Genomic DNA, 15,909 nt, shown 5'->3' with positions numbered 1-15,909 from the left:
CTCAGAGAAGGCTGGAAAGAGGCCATTCTTGCTCACTCAAATCTTGGTAATGAAGTAAATCCTAATGGAACAAGACATCTCAGAGGCCTAATATACAATCTTCTCAAGGTGAATACATTTGCAGCTATAAACACAAGCCAAATAATTGATTTCAAATCACAGATGGCTTTCCAACTTTGTCCATTTAATTAAACAGCAGAATCAGATCTTTATTAAGGGTCATATATACACCCTACATGAACATTCAATAAATACTGAAGAATAAACAAGAAGTAGCTACACTTTAGTACACATTATTTGCAATTGTTAGTCAGTTATTCACCACTTATTTTTCCACCTGTATCAAGCTGCCTTTAGAGAAAAAAAAAAAAACATGGAGTTAATATTAACAAAAATATCAGGATTACAGAAAACAAAAAATATTCTTAAAGCTAAAGTTTAGCTTGGTGACCATAAAACACTAGTACTAGTACAGCTACTTAGAACAGCATTAGTTGTGATTACACAACTGACAGACTGTTTCCCATTATTAGAGGCCAAATTTTCCAAAGGCAGCTTAAGAAGCAGCAAACATTTTCTACCACTAGCTCAAGTGCCAGTAAAATCCACAGGCTTAAGAACCTTTAAAAGCCAGCAGGCTGTCATCTGCCCTCTCAACCAATCCTTTATAATAATTAAGAAAGAAGAAAGCATGAAGAATCACTTTCATTGAAAGTAATCTAAATCAAACTATTTTCTAGAAACCTCCGGTAAACCCCTCCATTTTTTATTTTCAAACATTCAGACACCACCATTTCCTGTGTTGTGTAGATCAAATAATTGAACACTACAATACTCTAACATTTGCACTTTTGGATATGAAAAATTTGTCATTTCTAGCATGTCAGTGATCCAGAGTTCTAGAAAATAAGAAAAGTGTTTGCAATGGAGGGTTTAAAATGAAATTTAGTATCTGTGGTAACAAGGAAGCAAAGTGAATTTTAAACATCACCACCAAACAAGAGGAACTTGCTTTGTCTCTTGAATTTTAAAATCATATATAACATACCATTAACTTGCCCAAAAGCAAGCCTGTATAGTTTTACTTTTCTACATCCTCCCGAAAGCCTGACAAGCTCAGTTCAGTGAGAACACTTGTTCTAAATCTTGCACTTGGTAAGGCACCAAGTTCAGCTGTCTGAAATACACATCTCTCTCTACAACACAAAAAATTACTGCAATTCTACTCTCAAATTTAATGGCTGTATCAACAGTACATCCTATACATGACAATCCCAGGCGAAGCATCATCCTTTGGGGTAGGATCCCTGGGATTGCACGAGCTTAATCATTCTGCACCTTTACAGGAAGAAGGTGAAAGAATCCCCTAAACCTGTTCTATGTCAGTTCTGCTAATACACTCAGTGCTTCAGGAGTGCATTAAATCAACACAACTAACAGGGTCACAGGCACCCTCTCCCACACACTCTCCAGGGAAGGAGGCAAGTGTAGCAGAGGACCTTTCTCTAGAATTGTTCATGTTATTAAACACAGCCACGCTAGAGATGGGAAGGTCAAAGGTACATGCCTCATGGAACAGAAAGACCACAACAAATCACAACTCTGTAGATGCCAGTAAAATTCACTCTGCAACCACAAATTGTCCCCCAAAAAATATAGTTCTCTGTACAAACAAGTTCTACCGATTGCAGAAGCCTACCAGAAAAGTAACCAGGAGGAAATGTTTGTTGTGAGTATACAGAATGGTTCTGGAGACCCCTTCTGAGAGCAAAGCCACTGCCCCTGCGGTCACATCAGGTGTCACAGGCACGTGTGGTGCTCTGACACTGCACCTTCTGCACGAGTGCACAGGGACCACAGCATGGATCTAAATCAACCGATTTACATCATGGAACACTGTTTGAAATATACAGATTCAGCAGCATCTGTAAGTGCCAATCTTCATTGACAACCACCATGAGAACTAAGGAAGTATCAAAAGGGAGAGTATTTCAAAGTGCACAAATTATTCCAAAATCCAAGCAGTTTGTAACCTGCATCTTCATCTGTGCTAATTTCCAGTTCAACCTAAGGTCATAGAATTCTCTTGAAATTATTATGGAATCTTTAACTTCTTAAATTTTTTATATACCCAAGACAGAAAATAACACTTTGATGGGGAAAAAAAATTCCTGAAAACTTCAGCAACTGCTGCTTTCAAACAGGCACATACAAGCAGCCAGTAACTTCAGAGTTTGTAGAATAATCTAAGATAAAGTGTTTTACTTCCATATCTCTCTGTCCAGGTACACACATCTCTCACTGCTCAAAATATCACTACGGGATAAGAAGCCAAAACATCTACAACCAAAGCAGAAAAGGCACAGAACATCACTTCAAATGGTCACAAACATGAATGTAAATGTAGCATTAGAATTCTTACATTTCTTGTGGTCAAGTCTTTATGACCAGTTGTTCTTTAAATTACTCAATCTATGCAAAATGTCCCAACTGCCAATTCCCATATATGAAATTGCACATAACCTTGGAAAAAACAGGTTTATCAGATTCTCTTATCAGCTGCCACAACCTCATTCTCTCTCCTTATCAAACCAAAGGCAGGAGGCTACTTGTCCAGCAGAACAAAACTACAGAGAATTAAACCAAGAATTAGGATCACAAAAGAAAAAATAATGCACTTTTCTGACAAAACACAGCATTTTATTTTCCACATCATCATAATGCAGCATGTAATCTCTCCACTCAGGGAAATTCACAGAAAAAAACCCACTTTTGTCCAGACCCAAACTAAAAATACACTAAATGTTACTGAACTGCTGCTCAAACACAACTCAACACTACAGGATGGCATTAACAGCACAGCAAGTCAGTTGTTCTCAACCAGCAAGCAGTCTCTGAATATGTACACTATTGTGGAGGGCCAGCCCAAGGGAGTTAAGCAGCATTGCTCTGCCAATGTTAACAGCAACAAATAAAGTTAAACATCCTCCACACTCAAAACTGAGCAAAGCACATAGCACTGCTGAAAACTAAGTGACTTGCTTATTGGGAATATGGCTGTAGACTCGAGACTATGTCCAGGTTTTTATTACAGCACCTTACAGCAGCAGGATTCAAGCTATCCTGCTCTTCACACACAAAAACCCACTGTGTGCTTGTACCCTCAGCTTGCCAGTTATCAGAGGCTGGTTGTTTGGGAGCCCTCAGACATAAGGGGTTCTCTTTACTGCATACATTACACACACACAAACTGGCAGTGCTTTACCTAAGAGCAGCTACACACGTGGGCTCAAGAGAAAGGTATTTTGTAAATCTGATTCTGCAGTACTCTTTACTACCAGCACAGGATCTGATGTGTCCAAATTCCTGCAGGAAGTCTAGTTACTTGAAACAAATTATCAACTCATTCTAATCATCACGAGTTATTAACTACCTACTTCTGCAACTATACAGGCCAGTTATCATCAACATGAGTGTCACAAAGCCAGAGTAACAAGAAATGGCTTCTAAAATGGTTAGAACAGAAGAACTGATTATAACTAAGTTGTGACACATCCCTCTCTCCAACTCAACTCCAGAAAGTTTCCTTGCAGACCTGCTCTCGCCTTTATCACGTACACAGTTACCCCACAGTATGCAAATTCTGGTATCACCTCTGTTGATACACCCAAAAGATCCAGGCTTCCCCTTTTTCTAACTTCAGGAATTTACATCTTTCAAGTGTTGAAATCACTCAGAATTGTCTATCTGTGCCCCTTCCCCCCTCCAAGAGCAATCACCACCTTTTCTACCTTTTCCCTTTGCAAACTTGTACTCCAGACACACCTGCACACAGAAAAGTTTTTCATTCTCACCCATGGCTGAGAGAGGTCCTGCTGCTCCTTACTCCTGAGAGCATTCCAACCACCACTCACAGGCTCCCCAACTCCCCCCTCACAGTAACATGTACACAGCTGCCCTGATGCTGCCTGGCCACAGGCCTTACAGATTACAGCCACTCGGTTGGAACTTTGTCCCCCACATGCACAACTTCAGTACCACAGAGTTTAACCAGCATTTACCATTAATAAGTTTAATACCACAACTCTTACCACAGTTATTTCCTACTTCAAAAATTCAAGGAAGCCTGTGGTATCTTGAACACCACTGCTTAGGAACGCTTTGATTTTTTTTTTTCTAATGCCACTATACAAGTTCTAACAGAGCTTATGCTCCTGCCTTCCTGAATACACACTGGAGAAGCTACTGCAAGATCTCCAACTGCATTGAGTTCTTTTGCTGCAAAGGGGGAAAAGATAAGGTCTGAGAGAAAGGAGAATACAGTTCATACTAAATCTTCAGAAGTCATGTATTAGCTGCTCTACAGCACTTAGTACACCAAGATGTTTTGTAAGCAAGAGATAAAAAAACCCCACATGTAAGGTTATTATTTTTATACCACGCTTAGAGATTACAGCTGGACACAAGACATAAGTAAAACACACTGGCATGCTTGATTCCACCAGAGATCAACTGAGAACTACAGTGATCATAGTCGCTTAAAGTGTACTGCATATAGGCAGACTGATGGAAGATCTAAATACTAAATAGTGTCTTCTTACTTTAATCAGTCATTTACTTTTCCAGTTGTCTTCCAGGAGCTGGTAGAAAGATCATTTTTGCTTCTCCTACATAGCTTATAGCTGAAGAAACACAGTAGAACACATACTAAATCATCAACTATCATGTCTCCTAAAAAGGGATTATTGCCATTTCAAGGGAAATAAGCCCCTAATGCTCCAGCCAAGAATTTAGGCATTTACAACCTTTCAAAGTAACAAAGACAAACAACCTGACAGTACTGAACAGTAGACTACATTAACTAGTATAACTAAAATAGGAGTACTTTCTGTTAATCAACTTCTACAAACATTTGCCCCTATCAAGAAATTTCACCTCCTCTTTTCTAATAATAATACTATTTAGACAACTGTTTCCATCTCTGTATCTTGCAGTCTCCAGGAAAGAGTCAGATTTTTCAACCAAACAAGCTCTGTTGCAGTGACGTCTGGTCCAGCTGCCGCTGTAAGAAGGCAGGCGCTGGTGCGGGCCCAGGCCTGGTGCCACCCCAGGCCGTGCAGCCAGGGGAGCTCCGTCCCCAGCACCACCCAGGCTCTGCCAGCAGCTCCCTCTCAGTGCTGTGCCCCTGCTGTGACGGGACAGATGTTTGTGCAGCTAAACCAGACTGGGAAACAGTCCAGATCAACAAGAACTCCGTAAGAACTTTTACATGCCAGCCAAGTCCTTAATGCAGCAAACTCAATTTCAGCCACCTCACAAGGCACACAGCCTCTACTGGTCTGTAAGAAACAGCACTATTACCTACTCCTTTTTTTGATATTCTTTTTCCAATTACAGTTTTGACATAAAAGAACAAACTAAAACCCTCACTACTCTTTTAATAATTTTTGGTTTGCTAAATAAAACATTACTAAGCCTGGTCAATTTCTATTGCATCTTACGTTTGATAATAGCTGCATGACTACCTTTTTAAAAATCAGCAAGTATATCTAACCCTAGCTAAAAAGTACATATTATCAAGATAAAACCACGTATGCTTTTATACAGTCGTGACATCCATATACTGAGAAACAAAGGTCTTAACCTAACTACAGAATGCCTGATGATGTAAAAAAATAAATAAATCCAAGGTTGGAATGGAATGCCTCCTTCATTATGTGGTTAGTTCCATGTACAAATAAATAACCTTTCAGAAAGGTTACCAGCTGTCTAGGCATTAGCTAGGAGTGAGTTCAATATGAAAATCCTATGCCTTTAAAGAACTGTCCCAGGTTCCAATAAACTCGCTCTCTGTATACACCCAACTTGTCAAAAGCTTTACAGGTAGTATCTTTTCATCCATTCTGGTTTTAAGGGAAAATAAAGTCTTCTCCCATCAATTGCAGTTATCTGTAGGCAGCAACCTTTTAATGTCTTTCATAGCAGCTTCTAACTCTGATTTAGCAGGAGGGTATTTTTCAGCAGAAGATGCTTCTTTCCAACTGAGAAGCAGGAGTTCACTGAGTCAGCCACATCACCTGAAATGAACTGCTGAAGTATGAAGGATATCACTGCACATCACAGCCCCATGATGTGCAGTGGCACATCTGTTTAGGGCAAACATGATCCCACATGGAATTGGCACAAACCCCCCATTCTACCTGCAAGGGTCACTTGAGGATACAGAATTTCAACAGGAATTTTGCATATGGGTGGAGAGATATTAATACCCAGTTTCTCTTAGAAGAGATGTCATAAAAAATACAAAATGTTTTACAGCAATCAAGACTAGTCCTTCTCCTTGAAATAACAAGGAAGATACTTTGGCATAGAATAATTCTAACACACCCTTTGCAATACCATGACCTAAGTCTGATAAGGTACCAGACTGAAGCTAGAGATTGTATTGAAGGACATTTACCTAAAGTCATGATCAAGAAAGACACTCCTTTAAGTAAGGCCAGATGCTTGATACTATTTCACAACACATGAGGAATAGGACAAGGTTTATTGAACTTGATCAAATAGAATAGTGCTGTTAACTAAAATGGAAACCTAAGAAAAACAGAAATAAAACTCCAAAGGGGGATGCTGCTGGTGGTGTAACAAAATGGGAATGTGAAGGTACACAGCCTGAACAAGTTCAATAATTGGACAGTTCTCAAGAATAAGTAGCAATATTTCTGTCAGGGATGACTCCACCCTGAAGTGTCTCTTTCAAAATAATCTGATTAACCATGTAAGCTCTAATACAGGTCACTACCAGAAACAGTGAAGGACAGACTTGGACAAAGTTCAGCTGTCACTCTATAAACAGAGGAGCTATCAGATAAAATGTATCTTGCTTTAATTTCAAGCAGTGTTCAGTGTCACAGCTACAGTGTCCCTGAGATGCTATAGCCAATACTGAACTTTGATAGTTCTACAAACTTATACTACAAAGACAATGAGCAAATCATCACAGTGAGAAATGCCAGTGGCAGACTTAAACTCTGAATTTTAGTCTAGAAAACTTGTGGAGACCTACACAGTTCCTAATATATACTCTCTCACTTCTCCAGAGGAATATTTCCTCTTCCCTCTAGGCTGGAGAGAAAAAAAAAAAGATTTTTTGGGAATTTCAGGGCCAACTTAGTTATCAGATGTATTTTTAACTACTGAAAGCTTACTTCCCTAACAGATATGTCTCCATCCCATAACCTCAGCATCTCTACACACAGCTAGACAGCTGTCATTTTACGTAACCTATTGAGGTATGCTAACAGAACCACAAAGAAAAGAAGTGGTGATTGAGCTCTGTGCTTACTCTTCCCCCTTAACAGGATTCTCGAACACCCAGATACAAGCCACTGGATGCTCTTGCTGAGTAAAGGAAATACCCTGGCTGGATCAGTATCATAGGGGTTAAAATTAGCTAGAAGAAGCAAACAGTTAAAATTGCAAATTTGCTCTGCAAATCCACTAAGGCAGCAGCTTCTGATGTGGAGAGTCTCCCCAAAAAACCATGTTTACCAACAACTTTATAGCCTTACCAGTCTTTGCATGCCACTACTGCTATTTGAAGTCCTAGTTCCCTCAGCACCTGCAGAGCCACTGAAGCACAGTAAAAAAGACCTAGGATCTTCTAGTTCATAGTACCCACAAAAAACTCCAAAAATATCTGGAGGCAATCAGATGTTAGGGCCAAGGGACTCCATTCAGTGGGAAGGGGGATTAAAAAAAAAAATCACTTTTGTGACACTTACAAATTCTAAAATGTGTGTCAAAAAACTAGGATGGAAGCCCAGTTCTTGGCTCTATCACCTGTTGCCCATTTGTTTCAAGGGAGCCTTGTCTATATCTCAGACTGCTCTATCCCATTTATTTTTAAAAGATGGGGAAAACAGCCACGTGCCTCAAAGAACAAGAAATTAGTCAACACTGGAAAGCACCAAGATGCTCACAGACAAGTGTAAACAGAACTTTCAAGAAGCTCAGACACAGCTTTTCATCAAAGCAGAAGTCTCAGCTCTGAGGTTTCCAAGAGCACTTTTCCTGTTATTTCTGCAAGTTCATATGCCACAAGTCTAATGGCATGTGAGAGATCTCCTGACCTTTGGGGCAAGTGACTGTAACAGCAGATTGCAGACACCATTTCCTCATTAACACAAATATGACAACAGTGACCTAAGTGGTTTCTTGCTTGCTCACCTCAAGCAAAGGCCTACAGCTAAGGCGGCACATTTCTTCGCAATGAGAATTACTATCGAAAGTAGTTACAATGAAAGCAGTCTCAGAAGCACATAAACACCACAGCACAAATCCTGAGCACAACTTCAGGTCTCACCGCTGGCTTACCTGTTAGCTGTGACTTGACAAAGGAGAAATAACCCATCAAATTCAACTAGCAACTAAGGGTGCACAACCATCAGACCTTCCATTTTATTGTTTAGAGTGAGACTTACAAAATAGATCATTTTGTGTGGAAACAGAAAGCCAAATTTCTCTGCAATGGAACACTCACTACTGAATAAAAAATATTTATATGAAGTCACAAAACCCATCATCTGATAGATCATGTCTGGAAACAAGAACACCAACGTTTCTTGTTTGTTTTACCATAAAACCCAAAATTTTATGTCTTCCAAGTACCCAGCAAAACAAAAATCTGTTCCATGACCACAGAAGCAACTTCACATAACAGTTAACTGTGAAAACTGAAAGATCCACTTAACGATTCGCCTTTAGTAAGGTTAAGGCAAGTGAGAATCCAGTAATGATTATTAAAATTGCCTGGTTTGCACACACATTTTCACCTTTCAGTACCAAAATATTCACATTTACATAAATGTTTCGACCACCGTGGTGTTTGAAACTTTCATACAAATACAAAACAAAGCAACAGAAGTTATCCTCCTTAAACACAGACATGCTATTTTCACCCAAAGTGTTTCAATATGTCACTGTTCAGTTGAATCTTGATACGGCATTTAAATTCACTTAGAACTGCAATCAACCCAACAAAAATAAACCTCCAGCACTCTCCTGTACGTGAATCACTGATGCCAATACATTCAGATCCTTCGGCAAGTTTAGGCCCTAATCTTCTAAGAGCCAGAGGATTGTTACTGTATCGCACAACACTGAACGTTTTATTCATATAAATATGAATAAACCCCCAGCTTTATTCCACTCATATAAAAAATATAAAGCCAAACGAATTTAAGAGGGAAAAAACCCAGAGAGAGGAGACCCTTCAAAGCCCTCGGCAGGCAGCAGACCGTCAGTACAGACACGGCTGCTGGCACCCTGGCAAGTTTAACGGCACCGTTATGATAAAACGGCCCTTGGGCGGCAGAACGGGGCCCCGCGTTACCGCGCCACGGCGGCGACCCTGGCAAGTTTGGCGTGGCTGCGGCCCCCTCGGGCCGCCCGGCGGGGGAGGCCGGGCCCGCCGCAGGCCGCGGCCGTGTGGCGCACTCGGCAAAGCGCCCGCTGGCCGCCGGCTCCGGGCACGGCGCGCCGGAGTCCCGCCGGCCGCCGCAGGGCCGGGCCGGGCCGGGCCGGGCCGGGGCCCCCTCTGCTCCCGCCACCGCTCCCCGGGCCCGGCCGCCCTTTGTTCCGGCTCGCGGCTCCCGGCCCCGAGGCGGCGGCGACGGCCCCAGCCCCGCGTCCTTCCCCCTGCCCGGGTTCCCCGGAGGAGCCCCCGCCGCGCAGGAGAGGCCAGGGCCGCCCGCCCCCTGTAACTTTTGTTGTGGCGGCAGCGCGGAGGGCGCCCGGAGCCCCTGAGGAGCGACCCCCCGTGCTGAGTCACCCCCTCCCCGCGGACAATGGCGAGGGCGGGCCGTGCCCGGCCTGCCCGCCCCGCGCGGCCCCGCACCGTGATGTTGCAGTGGATGGTGAGCGGCGGCGGCGGCTGCGGGCTGGAGCCCGGCGGCGGCGGCAGGAGCACAAACTGGCAGTGGAGCTCGTCCAGCTTCCAGGAGACGATGCGGAAGCGCTCGTGGTCCTTGTCGAAGATGGACTCGAGGAACTTCAGCTCGGCCTTGAGCCCTGACACCGACATCCTGGCCTCATCTCCGGGCCCGGGCCTGCGCTGCCGCCGCCTCCCTTCGACTCGGCCGGCCCGACCCTGGCCCCGGCCGCGCCTGCGGGGCGGAAGATGGCGGGGCCGGGGCAGCCCCAGCCGGCGGGGCACGGCGGAGCTCCCTTTGTACCGGCCTCCGGCGCCCGTTCGCTCGCTTAAAAGGGCAACAGCGCACCCCGCTCCCCTTCCCCTCCCTTCCTCCCCGGCGGGCCGGGCCAGCCGCACCAACCGCCCCGCCCTCGCCCTGCCCTCCTCCCTATAGCCCGGCCCCGCGCCCGGGACACGCGCACCGGGGCTGGCCCGCGCCCCGCTCCTCCCCCGGGGCCGCCTCCCGCCCCCGGCGGGCACGGCCCGCCTGGCCCGCGGCACCTGCGGGCGCTGCCCGCCCGCCCCAGCCCTGCCCGGGCACTGCCTCCTGCTGCCGGACCGCAGGAACCGCTCGCCCGTGCTGCTCCTCCTCTCCCACCGCTCAGCTCGGCGGAAGGGCATGCGGTATTGCTTCCTCACCGCACTCCTGTTTTGCTGAGAAAAAACTGCAGCATTGGGTTTGCACTTGTCATCTCAGAGTCTTGTTAGTCGTACTCCTCGGAGGTCAGTCGACTTAAGCCAGGAATTCCTGTACTGATGTTTCTGGCGGATCCATACTCATAAAATCTGCTGTCAGTCACTGGAGGCTGGAAATCAGCAATACAGTGGCCAAGAAAAATTGCTTCTACTCCATTTAAGTTCCCCTCCAATTGTTTGTAAAACATTTTATCCCCAGAAAAAGTATCGCAATGCATGAAAGTAAGTAAATAGTCACTACACTCAGAGATCAAGAGGTTTTGCCCCTTCCTGACACTGGAAATAGCATCTCTGCACCTTTATTTGTCCCTTCCCCTCTTGGTTTTGCATATAGATAGTTGTCAGTTCTTTGTGAATATAGAGCAGCTCTCACATGATGAGAAGTGTTATACAAGCAATGCTGTTGCACTGTGTCCTTCACATTTCCCAAACAGGTTTTAGTTAATGCAATACACACATAAACCTATAACAGTGAATTGCCTTTTTTTTTAATTGATATTTTTTGTAAATCTTTAATTCCAGACAAACTGGCAGCACTTCACAAACCACAAGCTGAATCTTGTCAAGTGGTGAGAACTCTAATCGTGATCCAGAAAAACAGTTACGCAAATGCCCAGCTCCAAGCATATGGAAGTCTTATTGATTTGTGGGCTTGAGATTCCTATCCTTCCAGGAAAGAGAGCTGCAAAGAGCATGCTTTGCTACAAAAGGACGCAGGAAGGATCAACACTGGTTAAATACTCTGAATGAAAGATACCAGAAAGTCCATAGGATTTTTGAAAGACTCTGATTATACAGCATGTGCAACTCAGCTCTTCTAGACAGGCTGAACTATTGCTTAGACTGTACAGCCTGCAAAGTGAAGCCAGAGTGGATATAATGTTGTGTGTCAATACATCAACAGTCAGGGCAAAGAACTTTGAGAGATAAGGGATGGTTTAGGCATAGGGGCAAACTAGCTATAAATAAGCAGCAGAAAATGACTATACCTATCAGAAAGGGAGGACCTGGAAGAGCCTCCCTATGGGAACCCCAGAGACAAAACCAAACAAAGCAGACTTTGTCAGGCATTGCATGGTGTGATGCATAAAACAGCAGAGGAATGAATCTGGTGGCTCAGCCCAACTTCCCTGGTAGGAATGCCTCACTGCAGCAGTTAGGTGAGTAGGCTTAGCAAGTTTGAACTGCACCTTACCAGAACTGCCTCTACCCGAACCTCTGCTCTTCCATCCTCCTTGTCCTCTCATCTCCCTTCCCTCTCCTCTGCCTCTCTGCTGACTGTGACATCACACTTTTTTTGGCAGCTGCACAGCTGAGATGTGTGGATGTGCTGGCTGGGAGGATACCTCACCACACCTTTCCTGAGCATCAGGCAGACCAAACAAATTGTTTAATTGGCCAAGTGTGTTCTGCAAACCCAGTCTAGAACTTTCCCCAGATCGTTCAATCTGTCTTTTTGTTGCAGGCTTCAAGAAGTAACATGCAGCTGCACAGCCACCACTCTTCTGAATTCTCCTGCCCTTCTCAGTATTTAGTAGGCATTGTGCAAACTGTGAATTAGTTTCTGTGATAAGACCTTGAGAACACATCGTGGCTGTCTCCTTTTCTGGAATTCAGAGGCTGCTTCAGAGGTGTGAAGAGCTGATAGACATGTCTGACTCATTCCTGTTTCTTTCTTCAGGACTTGCCACGGGTCATTGACATGAATCTCATGTTGGTCATAAGATAATTCAGGAAAGCCCAGAGTTTCCCAAAGACCAAAATGATTGTACACAGGGCAGGACCTGACATCTCAGGTTAATAAAGCTAATGAATCTTGGTACAGCCCTCCAGGAGCACTCTATCAGATTCCAGTAGTTACAGTTGCTCTTAAGTTCCTTGATCTATATTGCCTGTAAGTACCATTGTTTTCTACCTTGCATGCACATCTTCAACATCACAATTACCTCCTTCTATCATACAGCTAGATTACCTCTTCTGGGGGCTGAACTGTGGCCAAATCCCTGTTTTGAAGATAACATACCTTCATAACCTCCTTTGTTTCTTTCCCCCCCTTTTTATTTAAATATAGGAAATTTTGTAAGAATCTTCAACTGAAACGCTAAAAAAAAAAAAAAAAAAAAAAAAAAAATTGCAGATTGCTCATTGCATTCTGGGGTAGAACAAGGAGACAAACAGTTTAGACCAAAGTTGTCTTTCCCCTTAGCATTTACTGCCAGCCCTGTTTCCAGCAGATCAGACAGGCATGTCCCTGGCAAGACAGAAGGCCAGCAGCAAGGGACAAAGGGAGCTGAAGGAAAGATGAGCTCAGAATGAGCCATTAATAAGGAAATTAAGTAAAATATAGGATGGATGGGCTTTGATGAAAGCAGTAGTTGTCTGGGGCTTAAAGAAAGGATCTTCCAGGACACAGATGAATTTCGGTTTGTGTAGTCCTTTTCTTCCTGTGAATGCCTTTTCCAGGTCTGCTGTATTTCCAGCTTTACCCCTGAATGAAGCTCCTGTACATTCAGTTGAGTGTGCCTAGCAGAGGATTGATTTGTTTCTCTGAGAGTAGTTTATAATTTTAGTTTTTGACCTCACTTCTCTCATTTACAGCCTAGCACTTAGAAAGAGGTCTTTCTGTTTAATTCTGATGTCACTTTCCCAAAAGAAATGTCAGGCACCAAAAAGGAACTGCCATTTCAGAAATAGGGAAGGTCCAGACCTTTTGTATCCCTAAACCTCAGTAGACAGAGAAAGTAAAGGATGAAGTTAATGAGATGGGAGGAAATGTAAATTGATTTTACTGATGGATGATGCAGTTTGATAATAGTTGATCCTCAGATAGACTCAAACTTTTTTCCCAAATAGCAGCAGAACCTGAGACTAGAAAAGACAAATAATAGCTGACACCCATAAAGAGAAGGAGAAGAGCAGAACCCTACCTGAAACCTTGGACAAAGGCAGAAAGAGTCAAGAGGATCCTGGTTTACCAAGAGACAAGACAAGCTGTCCTGCTTGCCAAAGCCAGGCTTTCACATCATTCTGAGCTCACAGCACGTCATTGCTTCTATAATGAAGTCACCTTCAAAGCTTTGAGAAAAAAAACATACATTGGTGCATGAAAGCTGATTAAATGGCTAGTTTTAAGAAGCATCGTGTGTAGTGGGTGAGGGATTGATTAGTCCCTCAGACACCAATTTCCCTTTAACAGTTAAGGAAAGGCATTCCAAACCCAATCTATCCTAGAACAGCTTGGGACAGAGAGGGATGCTGTTGCCCAGATGTTCAGTAATAGGTGTCAAAGAGATGTCTGCAGGCACTCAAATAACATGGCCATGAATTTAACATAAAAAAAATAAAGTTGCATGATTTTACCCAGAGTGGTCTGGAGTAGTTTTTAACTCCAGTTCTTCCAAGTCCATCCCTGTGGTGGTCAGCAATTAAGTCAATTAGGTCCCTTCTTTGGAGTGCTGTGGCTCATCCGCTGAGGACTGTTTGTAATCTTGTGCAGGAAAGAGCAATAACCTATTGGTAGAGATCACACTACTGTTTGTGGATTTCTGTGTAGTTCTGTCTGTACTTACATCCATGGCTGAACAGTGAATATTTCTGAACTGTCAAAAGCTGGATGGTGTCTGCAAGGCAGGCTCAATGATAATGTTTTTGTTTTATGTGAAAGTTGTGGGAGTTAATTTATTAGAAAAAAGTTGCCCCAGGAGAGCCAAGCCATGCTAATCACAGTCTTGCAATGCTGCAGATGGGGATTAAAATCCACTATGCAAACATCAGAAACCAAACTCCTTGTGCATACAGTGAGAGAACACACCTAGTTTTCTCCTTAATGGCTCACACAGCTTCCTGAAAACAGATTAAAACCACATCTCTGAAAGCAATAAGGAGCCGTGCAGCCATATCTGACACATTCCATTTGATAAAATAAATTAACAAACTAGAGAAAAAAGGAAAATGTGGTACTTTTCCAAACCTAGCTGGGTTAGGGAAGAAGTAGTTACACAGAACTGTTCAGAGCAGAGCACCACACCTTCCCTTGACTTCCTAGGACTTGCACCCTTTCCTTGGGATCCACAGGCTCATAAGCCTTACAGGGCTCAGCAAGCTTATCTTCCCCTGCCATCACAGATGCTTAAGAGGGATTTCAGGAGCAGAGGTCAGATGCCAGGCTAAGTCCTACTAAATACATTTCTGCCTGGAGTGGAATGCAAGGGAATGGGCAGACCCCAAGCTCAAGTGCTCCCAGGGCTGAGATGCAATCATAGCCACAGCTGAATACTCAGCCCCTCTGTCCCCCTTTTGATTTCTTATTTTGATAGGCAGTTAACTTTGTCCACATTTAAAATATCAGCACAGGGCATCTGAGTTGGCAGACACTGAGATGAACTGGGCAGGTCAGAGTTATTGTTCCAGATTCTGCAACCGCATTACTTAGCATGGAAAAGACAGATCAAATGCATCTCAGCAACCCTACCATCCACTGCTTCTCATTTACTTTTAGCTCTTCTTGTAGGCAAGTTTAGATTTTGGGGGACACAGTTGTGCCTGGAGCAGTACTGTCCCTGTTCAAACCCTCCACAGACTCAAGTGCTGCTGTACCAGTGTCATACCAAACCAGGTGTGACAGGATGCAGCCTCATTTGGTATGTGGGGAAGGACAGACTGGGGAACTAATCCAGTGGTTTTCAACCATTTACTGATTTGGAAATCACAAGTGTCCACAGGCCACAAGTCAAGATCTACCAAGCCCCAATATTTTTACATAATCTGCATCTGCTAAATTTTAAATATCAAATGCACAAAATTGAGTCTGGTAGATACAACAGTGGAAAAAAAAAAAACAAAACAACACTAAACCCCAGAAACAAACAAACAAACAAAAACAAAAAACACAAACACCAAACAAAAAACCAAACAAAACAAAAACAAAGGTAGTGAAGTACATCTGGAAAACGAACCCATCTACCTTTACTGGTGAAAGAAGGACAGAAAATATAAGGTTTTTTTTCCATTATAAAGCTGACTTGAAGCCATCTTTCCTCAGAATGACTGAGAAAAAGTCACAGAAAACAGCAGTCTGAGAATCAAATATGAGACCGAACCTCAGAAAAAGAATGATCATAGCAATTATTTTCTGTAAATCTGACTCTTTTCCTGCTAGAAACAAATTCCAATCACAAAATGCTGCTGAAACAGATGAAGGATAACAGACTCAAGCAGTTGTATGTGCCCTGGAGTTCATA

General features: G+C 43.5%; 1 protein-coding gene across 3 annotated transcripts in view; it reads right to left on the bottom strand.

The window, feature by feature from the left end:
* Window positions 1-10,388, bottom strand: part of UBE2Q2 (ubiquitin conjugating enzyme E2 Q2) — a 46,447-nt gene extending 36,059 nt beyond the window's left edge. For 2 of the 3 annotated variants that reach the window (XM_021546782.4, XM_085588166.1), the window contains exon 1: window positions 9,899-10,388. In XM_021546782.4, the coding sequence (XP_021402457.1) occupies window positions 9,899-10,084 (186 nt within the window). In that variant the 5' untranslated portion in view covers window positions 10,085-10,388. The remainder of the gene's footprint in view (window positions 1-9,898) is intronic. The other variant, XM_021546781.4, reaches the window with a different exon arrangement.
* Window positions 10,389-15,909: the final 5,521 nt, after the last annotated feature.

The sequence above is a fragment of the Lonchura striata genome, chromosome 10, assembly GCF_050655825.1.
Source record: "Lonchura striata isolate lonStrDom1 chromosome 10, ASM5065582v1, whole genome shotgun sequence".
NCBI lineage: Eukaryota > Metazoa > Chordata > Aves > Passeriformes > Estrildidae > Lonchura > Lonchura striata.
The sequence above is the reverse complement of the archived record's forward strand: the minus strand, read 5'-3'. Positions and strand labels throughout refer to the sequence as shown.